This window comes from Rhinatrema bivittatum, chromosome 2, assembly GCF_901001135.1.
Source record: "Rhinatrema bivittatum chromosome 2, aRhiBiv1.1, whole genome shotgun sequence".
Classification (NCBI taxonomy): Eukaryota; Metazoa; Chordata; class Amphibia; order Gymnophiona; family Rhinatrematidae; genus Rhinatrema; species Rhinatrema bivittatum.
In genome coordinates, this window is record NC_042616.1 from 79,195,696 (window position 1) to 79,209,410 (window position 13,715).

Consider the following 13,715-nt stretch of genomic DNA (forward strand, 5'->3'; position numbering starts at 1 on the left):
GATGCCTCAAGCTTCTCTCTGTGGCCCTAACCATGTTGTTCTCCTCCTCAGCCGCTTTTTTTTTTTTTTTTAATTTTAAAAGAAGAAGAAATAAAGCAGGAATACTTCCCTGATCTGTCATCGGCTGTCGGAGGGGGCGAGAATGCAATCTCTATGTAAAAAATGAGGGAACCAGACCACTGGCTCAATCCCCATTACCTGTCCACAGGCCAAGACAAAGACAAGGTCACTAATCCCTCTGCTCACCCTGATCTACTGGGGGGGATTGATCCTCCACGGCACCTAAAAACCCCAGGAGTAAATGCCTCCTTTTATTACCTTTTTTTTTTTTTTTAATCTCCAGACTGCAGGTTTTGTACCTCTATCATTTGCTGGAGAGCAAGAAATACTGAGGAACTGCAGGTGGCACACTGGGTTAAATAGCAGTGTCAGTAAAGCTTTTCTTCTCTGTCTCCATCTGCTGGTTGGGAGGCAAAATCCCAGGAGTCTGGACTGATTTGGGGTATGAACAGGAAGCCAACATCTGTCTAAATATTAAAGGGTTACACTGACAAAACAAACAAATTGAACAATAATATTCTTAAATTTATTTAGAGCTCCATTAACATTAATTGTAATTATTTAGCTTTGAAATTTAATTGGCATGGCAATTAAGGAGGAAAATCAGTTCCTTTGTGCATAAACAAATGCAGTGTAGAAGGACAGACCTGATGAAAGTTTATTTCATAATAACAGACCGTAAAAAAAACAAAAAACACTTTAGGTTTCATTCCTTTGGGGGTGGAGGGAGAGCATCTTCATTCCTCTACTGTGTCCTTTTTGCTAGTCTCCTGTCCTTCAAAAACTGGATACTTGGTTTCCACATCTGCCCATGTTATGCAGCCATTCGCCAGGTCTTGGATTATGGCAGGAAGTTCAGAGATCTAAAATAAGGAAGGCAGGAAATAAAATGCGTATATAAAAAGAAACTTAGGGACTTTTTTCTGCAGAAAATCTTGGCCAAGATGAAGAAAGTCTAACATTTTACAGACTTGAAAAATGAATTACAACTTTAATCAGGTACTCTGAACTAGGATATAAAAAAGCAGACAGACGGGATTTCTTGTGAGCCGATAACCTGGAACACAGGACTTTGTGAGGATGATTTTTAAAGCCATTTACCCGTTAAACCGGCTGTCTGAAAACAGCCTCACTCACTCCAGTGAAAAATACATGGGGGCTCTATAGTGCATGTATATTTAGCTGGATTGAGGGGAGGTGTTAACATGGATGCCTTTAGAACATAGTTGTAAAACAAGGTGGGTACATTTGAAAATAAAGTGTCTGAATGTTGTTTTCCAGCAAAATCTGCCTGTAGGAAACTTTTCACGAGGGAAACTGCATACATATTAAGTACAAGCTGCGCAGGTGGACTGTTTCAGAATTGTTCCCCTGTCTGTATTAGCACTAAATAAGGTGAGGTATAGTGCCCTATAGTTACCAACGCTTTTAGGGGTGGATTTTCAAAAGCATTTATGCATGGAAAACATTATTTTGCATGTAAATAACTGGCTGAGGTTTGTGCGCATAAAAGAGGTGCTCTGGGCAGGGAGAGGGGAAAGTTGGCTTTTAAGACACACTGTGTCAATCAAAACTCCAAAATCTTAATTTTATCAGTGGACAAAGGAGGAACCCCCTCAACAGTAAGGTTCATCATCTGATCTAGACTAGGCATTCTGCCTAACTAGGCAGCCTAGGTCTTAACAAGACTCAAAACAAAATTGTTTTGGGCTAACCATCTATTGATTGCTCCATATGACATAAGAGATTCTATTGTCACTAAAATACAGAACTGACGGAATTGTATATCATCTGCATAAATTTTATAAGCTACCTCACAAGATCGTAAAATGCTGCTGAGAGAAAACAAATTGGAACAAAACAGAGGGTAAGTACAAATCCTTGAGTTACTCCCATAAAAACAGACTTCCAAGTGGATCGAGACTGCACAACTCTCACCTGCATCTTATACACAGACAAAAATGGAATAAAAGTTAGTCAATTTATTTGATGTGTTGAATCAATTTTTCCATAAAAATCAATGCGATGTACAATAAAAATTAACATATCTGCACCTATCCCAAGCCAAAAATCTAGTTATCAGAATGGGTGCTAACTTGATCAAATGCACCTGAGATGTCCAAAGGTATAATAGCTGCTCCATCTTGACCCACAGACACAACACACAGACAATATTAGTAGAAATGAAATCAGACTGCGAGTCCACCAGTAAAGTTGCATTTAACTCCATCCAATCCAACTCACTAGACTTAAATGAACTCCAATTCCCATCGGGGCACTAACAACTTCCAGATGCCTCTCTCGAGCACGGGCCACACATCCTCCACAAACTGAAGCTTGCATGGCTAATGCCAATGTCTCAAAGGCCTGTTTGAGTAGGGATCTTGTCATAAGAGTTTCTGAGAGCCATACCCCCCTTCCACAAGGCTTGTGATCTTGTGAGTAATGGCAGTGACCAAGGCATCAATCTTAGGTGCAGTTAGTGTAGCTGGGTTTAAAAAAGGTTAGATAAGTTCTTGGAGGAGAAGTCCATTAATCGCTATTAAGTTGACTTAGGGAATAGCCACTACTATTACTGGCATCAGTAGCATGGGATCTACTTAGTGTTTGGGTACTTGCAGCCTGGATTGACCACTGTTGGAAACAGGATGCTGGGTTTGATGGACCTTTGGTCTAACCCAGTATGGCAATTTCTAATGTTCTTATGAATTATACACTCACAAGTGGATTTCAAAAGCTCTACGCGCCAAAGCCAGGAGATATGCATGTGTATCGGCCCAGCGCACGCTGCGCATATTTTAAGAGATGCCCGGATATGCGAGTAAAAATGTTTTTCATAAAAGGGGTGGGGCATGGACATTCCAGGAAATATAAATAAAACCATTGTGTTAAGTATTTATGCAGAACCAGCGCATGCCAGGATCCCTATCTGTATAACTTTCCTTCTGCTATGGACGGCATGTAAGTCCTGAAACAAACAAAAAAAACAAACTAGGCCAGTCAGCAGGGTTTTAAGGTCGGAGCTAACAGGGTAAAAGGGAGGAAAGTCCTCCCCTTTACTGGGGCGAACTGGAAACAAACTGGGGAAACAAGTGTGTCAGAGTGCGTTATCTACTAAAATCCCCCCACTTATGGGATCGAGATGGCATGTGCGCACCCATGCACACGACAATGTAAAATCGTGCACACATGTACGCACGTATAGCTGATTTTATAAGAGGCGCACATATACACGCATGTTATAAAATCACCGCACCCATGCACGCGAACCAGCAAACACGCACACATGTCCTCCCATGCCAGGTCTTAAAATTCACCTTTCAGACTTCAGCCAGAAGGAAATAAAGCTGACTCATCACCTTTCCCACTTCAGCTCGGCAACAGGGAATTCACATTTCATAGTAATCATGTCTCTGATAGCTCTGTGCAACGGAAAAGACTTTGGAGTGTTCCTGCAGCCCTCCAGAATCCCAAATTTGGGATTCTGGAGGGCTCTAATTTGGGATTCTCCTGTTTGCTGATCTTGAGGGATTTGAGTACTTGGGATATAAGAGAGATTAATTCCTCTCTTTCAAACAGCCAGAGGAGTCCTCTATTTTCTGAAAAAAAGATCTCCTTCCTTCTCTTCTGAAACCCCAGACAGTGTTATTCCCTGTCCTGAGGTGGACCTGGGGGAGATGAGGATCTTCTGGAGATCCTGGAAGAAGATCCCTCTCACCAAGGGAGATGTTTCTTCATAGGGAAACTCCAATGCCCCAAGGAATGCAGAGTTTGGGAGGTCGCTTGAGAATCAGCCATAATCTGTCCCTTAGGCCTGCCCTGCGGTAGAAAGGGGACATTTGGCCATAAGCTCCCCCACGGGAGGTGCACCCAAGCCTTCAGGATTGACAGCTCCAGATGAACTCCTGAGGAAGAAGAGGTCAAGGGAGACCGAGCCAAGCTCTCCCTCTCTTGCACTCATTGTGCACTTAAAATAGCATCTCCTGCCACAAAACCACCCAGGTCCTCCTCATGCCACAGCAGGCCAAGCCCCGACAGGCCCCACCACCACCACAACCATCGGTTTCCAGTGCTGTCTCCTGCACCAGGGAACCTCACCAAGCATGTTGCCCCTTGCTTCCCCCACCTCCTGCAGGTGCTGCACACTCACTCTGGGCCTGCAGAGGAGCTCCAGCAGCAGGTTCCACTCGTGCGACACTTTCTTTGGCCCTCCATGCTTCCTTTGCCCCTGGAGCTTTCTTAGAAGAGTTGCAGCAACCACTAGAAACCCAGCCGGTCCATGCAGTCGATCTTTTCCCCTTTTTCTTTTTTAAATAATTTGATCACCTATTCTGCTCAATGTAAAGACGTCTTACACAAGGAAGGAATAGGATCAGAGCCCAAAATATTAGGAGGCTGAGGTAGTGGTGTTGGGGAGGTGAGAGGGAGAAGAAATAAACAGACCACAGTCCTGAGAGGAGAATAGACCACAGTCCTGAGAGGGGAATTTCAACCTCAAAGAGGGGAGGCTAACTGAGTCTACCTCTTCATCCCTTGGATATCAAAGGGTGGTCAACTGGGAGCCCTCCAAATGCTGCAGCAATCTAGATATGTCTGCAGCTGCTGGAGAGAGAAACACGATGAGGTTTAGTGCTGCACTAGCTCATGTATTGCGAGAGTGATGATACAGAGAACCTGCATTTCTTTGTCTCCATCAGCTCGCAGGGAGGCATAACCCACTGGTCTGGACTAGTATGGCAGAATGATCACAAAGAGAGCTTTAAAATCAATCATACAGCACTATGGGGTACTTTTCAATAGCCCACATAGTTGCAAAGTACACGAGTACTTTTACTGGGCACACATGCTTAAAAAAGCATCCATGAGCACTGCACCATTTATTTGTGCAGCAGCTGAGGGGAGGTAAAATAGTACACGTGCTTTCAAAAATTTCAAGTGCATGAATCATTTTCCTCTTATGATCTAAATATACCCGGGGGGGGGGGCTTTTTTTTTTTTTTTACCTGGCTAAGTATTTACGTAGTGGAAGCCTGTGTGTACTTTTAGCTGGGCAGAGATTGACAATTTTCAAACTGGCTATTTCACCTGGGTAATGACTCTGAAAACAGTCTTCTATACGATTAAGGGGGAAAAGAACAAAAGAGACATCTTACCTCGGCTCTTATCTGCCGCATGGAATCGCGTTCTCTCAGTGTGGCAGTGTGAGGCGTCTTGTTAACCGTATCAAAGTCGATCGTGATCCCGAAGGCTACACCAATCTCATCAGTTCTGGCGTACCGTCGACCAATGGACCCAGAAGAGTCATCCACTTTGTGAGAGATGCCATTCTTTGTTAAAGCTTCAGCTGTGGAACCCAGTAAGTCAAGAGTTAGCAACTATTGTTCAACAAGAAGGACTTCCACAAGGTCCAGTTTCATAAAGAAAAAACATTTTGAATGAATGAATGAAATTCAAAATAAATTCCTTGAGCAATAGAAATTTCACCAGGATGTTCATGCTGCACTTTTAAAGCCAAGAGCATCATCATCTATTTATTTATTTAATAGTTTTTAATATACCGACATTCGTATGGCACATCACGCCGGTTTACAAGTAACTCAATTAAAGGAGGAATTACAATGAACAGGGGGCCGGGGATGGGAGCAGGCCAGAAAGAGGAGGGGGGTAATGGAGACAGGAGAAGAGAGGGAAAGATAGGTAGCGTGAAATAGAGAATAAAGAGCAACCGTGAAAACAATAGAAGGAACTTATTTACAGAAGGATCTATTTACAATAGTTACATCTAAAATAATATTAATTACTTCAGTTTCATTGAAATACTTTATAAAATTGCAGAACGATAAAAAAGGGAGGGCAGGCAGCGGGAGGTGGAGAGGTATTGCCTTAGGGAGGGAAAGGCGGGCGGGGTGGTAGGGAGGGAGACTAGGGGCTATAAAGGTGGGGGTGGGTAGGACTGGGTAGAAGTGTCTAGGTTTGGTTGGTTTCAGGATAGGCCTTTCTGAAAAGCCAAGTTTTTAAGCCTTTTTTGAAGGTGGCCAGGCAAGGTTCAAGGCGGAGAAAGGTGGGGAGGGTATTCCAGAGTGAAGGGCCCGCTATGGTAAAGGCCCTTTCTCTCGTGGAGGTGAGATGAGCGATTTTAAGGGAGGGAGTATGTAGAGTACCTGCATGAGAGGATCTGGTTGGACGATTGGTTATACGGAAATGCGGTGAGTCTTTGAGCCAGGGGTTGGTTTTGTAGAGGAGGTTGTGGAGGGTGGTCAGGGTTTTATACTGTATACGGAATGAGATGGGTAACCAGTGGAGGTCCTTAAGTATAGGGGTGATGTGGTCTCTTTTTCGGGTGTTCGTTAGGATTCTCGCCATGGCGTTCTGTAGGATTTGTAGGGGTTTGATGGTCGACTCTGGAAGGCCAAGGAGGAGGGAATTGCAGTAGTCCACTTTGGAGAGGATAGTGGACTGCAAGACTAGTCGGAAATCTTGTGTGTGGAGCAGAGGAAACTGCAAGACTAGTCGGAAACTGCAAGACTAGTCGGAAATCTTGTGTGTGGAGCAGAGGAAACTGACTTGCAAGCACTGTTTGCCTAGGCATGTTTAGCCAGACAACACTGTGGTTACCCTAATCACGATAAATAACATGAGTGGAGGAGTAGCCTAGTGGTTAACACAGCAGGCTATGAACCAGGGAAACCAGGGTTAAAATCCCACTACTGATCCTTGTGACCTTGTGCAAGTCATTTTACCCTCATGTTGCCTAGGGTACAAACATACAGGTCGATTTTGAAAGCATTGCTCCGACAAAAACGCCCACATACGCACATATGTGGGACTCGCGTGAGCAATGCGGATCTTAAAAAGCTGCAAAATATGCACTTATGTATCTGTGCGCACAGGGGGGCGGATTTTCAGAGCCCTGCTCGCCGGTGCGCCTATGTTCAATAGGCCTACCGGCGCGCGCAGACCCTGGGACTCGCGTAAGTCCCGGGGTTTGGCGAGGGGGGCGTGTCGGGGGCGGGCCCGGTCGGCGCGGCGTTTTGGGGGCGTGTTGGCAGCGTTTTGGGGGCGGGCCCGGGGGCATGGCTGCACCCTCTGTACCCGCCCCCAGGTCGCGTCCCGGCGCGCTAGCGGCCCACTGGCGCGCGGGACCTGTCTAAACCCGCGGGCCCTGTCTAAACCCCCCCCGACAAAGGTAAGGGGGGGGTTTAGACAGGGCCGGGCGGGTGGGTTAGGTAGGGGAAGGGAGGGGAAGGTGAGGGGAGGGCAAAAGAAAGTTCCCTCCGAGGCCGCTCCGATTTTGGAGCGGCCTCGGAGGGAACGGGGGTAGGCTGCGCGGCTCAGCGCGCGCCGGCTATACGGAATCGATAGCCTTGCGCCCGCCGATCCAGGATTTGCGCGGCTACGCGCGTATCTACTAAAATCCCGCGTACTTTTGCTTGCGCCTGATGCGCCAGCAAAAGTACCCCAATTCGCGCGGTTTGAAAATCTACCCCAGGAGGAATAAGTTGGCAGAAAAGGGGCAAGGCCGAGACGCTGAATTTTAAAAACGAAACCCTCAGTGCGCGTATGCTAGATATCCGCGTAACTTTACTGCTGCTCCGAATGAGGAGCAAGTTTGTAAATCTCAAGTTTTAGGACTTATAGGAGAGGGTGAAGGGTCCTGGTGAACTGGCAAGTGTGCATGATGAAGAACCAGAGGGTCGGAAAGACCTTGCTATTACCTGTGCAAACTGATGGACTAATTGGAAAACTGGGAATGTGCTTCAAGTGAGCATGTGTTAAAATTCGCTGACATACGCACGTAAAAGCCGACCTAGCCCTATAGAAGACACATGCATGCTAGCTGTACTTGTGTAACCTCTTAAAATTAGGAGCAAACTTACAAGTGATTGGTGTATTTTAAAACATACGAATATATACACGATTAAAAACTCTAGCGTATCCTCGCTCGTGTGCCGATACATGTATGCATGGGTATACGCACGCTCGTTTTACAAATCAACCTCTTAGATTGTGAGCCTTCTGGGGATAGGAACTATCTACAGTACCTGAATGTAATCTGCTTTGAAGTGCCAAAAAGCAAAATATAAATAAAATAAATAAATGGCTGGAAATTTTGTCAAGTTACACCATGGCTAAGAACTACTGAACAAAATCAGCAGGTACTAAAAAATGCCAATAATTACATTTTATTGTTATTTAAAATAATGTTAAATACACTTTGGGGCGGATTTTAAGAGCCCTGCTCGCGTAAATACGCCCGGAGGGCGTATTTACGCGAGCAGGGCATGTCGGGGGCATGTCGGGGGGCGGGGCCGAGCGGCGCGCCATTTTCGGGGCGGGACGCGGCGTTTCGGGGCGGGACCGGGGGCGTGGTTTCGGCCCAGGGCGGTCCAGGGGCGTGGCCGAGCCCTCCGGAACCGCCCCCGGGTCGCGTCTAGGCGCGCCAGTGGGCTGCTGGCGCGCGGGGATTTACTTCTCCCTCTGGGAGGCGTAAATCCCCCAACAAAGGTAGGGGGGGGGGGTTAGGTAGAGGAAGGGAGGGGAAGGTGAGGGGAGGGCGTTAGCGAATTCCCTCCGAGGCCGCTCCGAAATCGGAGCGGCCTCGGAGGGAATGGAGGTAGGCTGCGCGGCTCGGCACGCGCCGGCTACACGGAAATCGGTAGCCTTGCGCGCGCCGATCCATGATTTTAGCGGCTACGCGCGAATCTACTAAAATCCCGCGTACTTTTGTTGGCGCCTGGAGCGCCAACAAAAGTACGCCAACGCGCCGTTTTTGAAAACCTACCCCTTTGAGAACAAGCGTCTGAAAAGCAGCTAAGAACTGGCAAAAAAATAAGTTAGAAGTTGTCAGGGATATTGCCACTAAATATACTTATAAAGGTTATCTCCAAGATAACTTTAACCTTAACTGGATACATTGAAACATATTCTGTTAGGTAGCAGAATAAAAAAAAACATGAAAAACAAAAATAATTGTAGCTGGCATATTAAGCCGATCCTCCACCCTCTAAAAAACTGAAACGAATGTCAGTCAAAGCATGGGAACCACTCCCCCCCAAATTTTCAAATATTGTGGTCTATTGGCCTGAAGAGTCTCCACTGAATTCAGAAAATAAATTTATTTATTTATTTATTATTTTTTATATACCGACATTCGATCTCAATCGAGATATCACACCGGTTTACATTCAGGTACTGTAGGTATTTCTCTATCCTCAGAGGGCTTACAATCTAAGTTTTGCACCTGAGGCAATGGAGGGTAAAGTGAGTTGCCCAAGGTCACAAGGAGCGACAGCAGGCCTCAAACCCTGGTCTCCTGGTTTATAGTCTCTAACCTCGAGGCTATTCCTCCTCCCAATGTGGCCAGGGTGGGGAAAGTGGGTTATGCATCTCTACCAGGAGATGGAGTCGGAGCAAACTGACATCACTGTATATATAGCCCTGCAGTGACATCAGCCTGCCAAGTATTCTCTTCAAAAGCAATTGTGGACAAACTAGCAAAAAACTTGATTAAAAACAGATAACCATTTCAATACTTGGCCAATAAGCAACACTGAGCTCAGATAAGAATGTAATAACATTAGTCTAGGGACTAGACGAACACTTGCTAGAAATCCCTGTAATTCACAGTCACACAGGAGGGCCATACTATAATCATTCAGCAGCCAAAGGAGGAAAGCTGGATTCATCTGACTGTCCTAAAGAAAAGGAAATTATCAGGTAAGAAGTAATTTCTCATTTCTTAGCATCCAATCAGATGAATCCAGAACAAGTGGGATACACCAAGCTACTCCTGAATAGGGCGGGAGGGCTGCCCACGGTCCTGTCAAAACCGCATGTGCAAAGGCTGCGTCCTCCCGAGCCTGCACATCCAGACGATAATACCTGGAAAAGATGTGTAAGGAGGACCACGTTGCAGCTCTGCAAATGTCGACGGGAGACAGCAATCTAACTTCCGCCCACGACATTGCTTGAGCCCTAGTGGAATGAGCCCTAACCTGACTAGGTAACGGCTTGCCAGCATCAACGAATGCTGTCATGACTACCTCCTTAATCCAGCAGGCAACTGTAGCCCGTGAGGTCAGTTCTCCTTGTTTAGTACAGCCATGAAGAACAAACAGGCGATCTGTTTTCCATAAGGCTCAGTAACCTCCAGATACTGGAAGATAGGTCTCTTGACATCCAAGGAGCACAACAGACGATACTCCCCTACATCTCTCTTTGTCCAGGGATGGCAGGGAGATGGACTGATTCAAGTGAAATGCAGTGACTACCTTTGGTAAAAAAGAAGGAACAGTATGGAGCCGTATCACCCCTGTAGTCACCCAGAGGAAAGGCTCCTGGTAAGAAAAAGTCTCTGAAGCTCAGAAACTCTCCGCGCAAAATAAATTGCCACAAGAAACACCGTTTTCAAGGTCAGTAACAGCAAAGACAGGTTACACATCGGTTTAAAAGTAGGACCCGCAAAGAAATCCAAGACCAAATTCAGACTCCATAAGAGTACTGGAAACTGTAATGGAGGGCAAAGATGTTTCACTCTTTTCAGGAAATGGGCCAGATCAGGGTGAGCCAACAAAGAACCAACATTCACCTGACCCTTGAAACAGGCGAGCGCCGCTACTTGTACCTTTAAGGAATGAAGGACCAAACCTTTATTCATGCCATCATGCAAAAAGTCCGAAATGAGCGGGATGTTGACCAAATGAGGAAGAGTACCTTGTCCCTCACACCAGGTCTCAAACACTCACTAAACTCACACATAGGCCAAGGAAGTGGAAAACTATCTAGCCCTGAACAAAGTGGAAATCACTGCCACCGAGCATCACGTATCAGCAATCAAGCCCTCTCAAGGGCCAGATCATAAGACAAAACAGAGTTGGATCTTCGTGAAGAACCGAACCCTGACTTAGCAGGTTCCTCTGTGTCGGAAGTCAAAGAGACAAGTCCCAAGGAGCCACTGCAAATCTGCATACCATGGCCTCCTGGACCAATCCGGAGCAACCAAGAGCACCATCCCTCTGTGTTGCTCGATCCTTCGAATCAATCTGCCAAACTTAGGCCATGGAGGAAAGGCATACAGCAAATTGGCTTCTGGTCACTCCTGCACTACGGCATTGATCCCCAACGACTTTGGATCTCTCCTGCGGCTGAAGAATCGCAGAGCTTTCACATTACGAGAAGTCACCAGACGGTCTAGGAAGAGGACCCCAGTGATCCAGAATCAGCTGAAACACCACATCTGACAAGACCCATTCTCCTGGGTCCAGACTCTCCCTGCTGAGAAAGTCTGCTCTTACATTTTCTCTTCATGCTATGTGTGAGGCGGAGATCATCTGGAGATGCACTTCTGCCCATTCCATTAGCTGATCTATTTCCTGTGATACTTGCTGGCTCTTTCCTCCCTGATGATTGATGTAAACCACAGTGGTTGCACTGTCCGACATTTCCTGGACCGATCGACTCTGTAGCCTGTCTCTGAACTGCAAACATGCCAATTGGACTGCCCTGGCTTCCAGACGATTGATGTTCCAGAGAGACTCCTTTGTATTCCAGTGCCTTTGCAACATCAGCTCCCAACAGTGAGCTCCTCAACCAAGGAAACTTGCATCTGTTGTTGGTACTAACCAGTCCGATGGCACTAGGGAAATTACCTTCCTTAAATGATCTGCCTGCAGGCACCACTGCAGCTGGGAGGAGACTTTCATTAGCAGCAGGAGTCAAATCGAATAGTCCTGAGACTGCGGGTTCCATCGAGACAGCAGGGAGTGCTGAAGAGGACGCATATGCACCCTCGCCAATGGGACTACTTCCAGGGTCGCCGTTATTAAGCCAAGTACTTGCAGGTAGGACCATATAGTCGGGCACATATTGTTCAAGAACAGATGGAGCTATGTCATCAACATCTGAATGCGTGCTTCCAGCAGGAAAACCTTGCCCTGCCTTGTGTCGAACCGAAACCCAGAGGCATGCCAACGACTGAGCCGGCTCTAGGCCAGGTTCACCACCCAGCCAAGACTTGGCCCGAATTAGCCAGTTGTCAAAGTATGGGTAAGCAAGGATTCCATCTTTTCTCAATGCTGCCATCACTACCACCATTACCTTGGGAAGAGGTCCTTGGGGCAGTGGCCAGACAAAAGGGCAGAACCCGAAACTGATAATGGCATCCCAGAACTGCAAACCACAGAAAGCGTTGATGCTGTAGTCAGATGGGAATAAGGAGATATGCCTCTGGCAGATCCAAAGAGGTCAGAAAATCCTCCGACTGCACGGCCATTATTACAGAGTGCCATGATTCCATGCGAAAATGTGTCAACAGCAGATGGCGGTGACACCTTTGAGATCCAGGATGGGACGAAAGGAACCCTCCTTCTTGGGCACAATGAAATAATTGGAATATCAACCTGTATTTTCTTGACATTTGGGCACTGGATCCACAGCCCTCAGAGGAGCCTTGCCAATGTAGTTTCCACTGCCTATTTCTTCTGTGGTGAGTGCAGGGAGATGTCATGAACACAACCCTAGGAACACTGCGAAACTCCAACGCATAACCAACCCATATCACTTCCAGGATCCATTGATCCGATATGATCTCGACGCATCTCTGAGAAGAGAGAGAAGTGTCTCCCTATCTCTTGTTCCCGGGGGTGGGTCACAAAACTTCATTGAGAGGTCAGGAAGTTCCACGCCCTCGCCCCTTCTTGGCTGTTGTGGATGAAAGGACAGAGACCTCTAGGGTCGCCGCTATTAAACTTTATCTAGATATCTTCCTCACTTGCCAGCTTACAGAATATCGACCTCTTAGTTCGACATCAAAATTGTTTGTTGAACAGTATTTACTTACAGAGATCTCTTACAAAAGGCACGAATTCCTGATTCTGGTTCAGAGGTAGCACAGAGCATTTATATGGAGCTACTATGGCTCTCTGAAGGGTCATTCCTCTACAGGGAGAGAAACGCCTGGATCCACTAGTATGACTTCTCATGTTAAAAGAGCGTGGCGTCTGCTTCTTATCCTTTGGCAAACGAGGAACCAGAGATATGCCCCATTTACTGGCCAATTTTTCAACTCGTTTCCAAATAGCAGCAAGCCTTTAAAGGGCAATTTTGTAAGGTTAGCCTTGGAGGTCGCATCAGCCGACCAATTTCTCAGCCATAACTGATGCCTGGCTGCTACAATGGAAGCCATTCCTCTGGTTGAAGAGTGGATCAAATCACAGCCCGTATCTGCCAAAAAGGCAGCAGCTGGCTCCACTACTGCCCTGGAGTTCATCCCAGAATCATTGACCTCCTGGGATAGAAATAAACAAGACTAAGCCACCAAGGACAACAAGATGCAATCTGCAAGGTCATTGCCACTGCATCAAATGCTTGCTTAAGGATAGTCTCAAACCTTCTATCATGAGCATCCTTCAAGGCCGCTCCTCCTTCCACGGGAATAGTGGTCTGCTTGGAGACCGCACACACAAGTGCATCTACCTTCAGAAAATGTAAACGCTCTCTTGCCACTGGATCCAGAGGATAGAGGCCTTCCAAAACCCGACCCCCTTTGAGATTAGCCTCTGGGACGTCCCAATCAAGATCAAGTAATTCTTGAATGGCTTTTATCACAGGTCAAAAATGAGAGAGCTTACGCAAGGAAACCAAAATGGGATTTATCC

General features: G+C 46.6%; 1 protein-coding gene across 1 annotated transcript in view; it reads right to left on the bottom strand.

The window, feature by feature from the left end:
* Positions 1-564: 564 nt before the first annotated feature.
* GARS (glycyl-tRNA synthetase) overlaps positions 565-13,715 on the bottom strand; it is a 70,919-nt gene continuing 57,768 nt past the window's right edge. Inside the window, exons 16-17 of the mRNA XM_029588366.1 lie at positions 5,214-5,404; positions 565-923 (exon numbers count right to left, since the gene is read on the bottom strand). Of these exons, the coding sequence (XP_029444226.1) occupies positions 798-923; positions 5,214-5,404 (317 nt within the window). The 3' untranslated portion in view covers positions 565-797. The remainder of the gene's footprint in view (positions 924-5,213; positions 5,405-13,715) is intronic.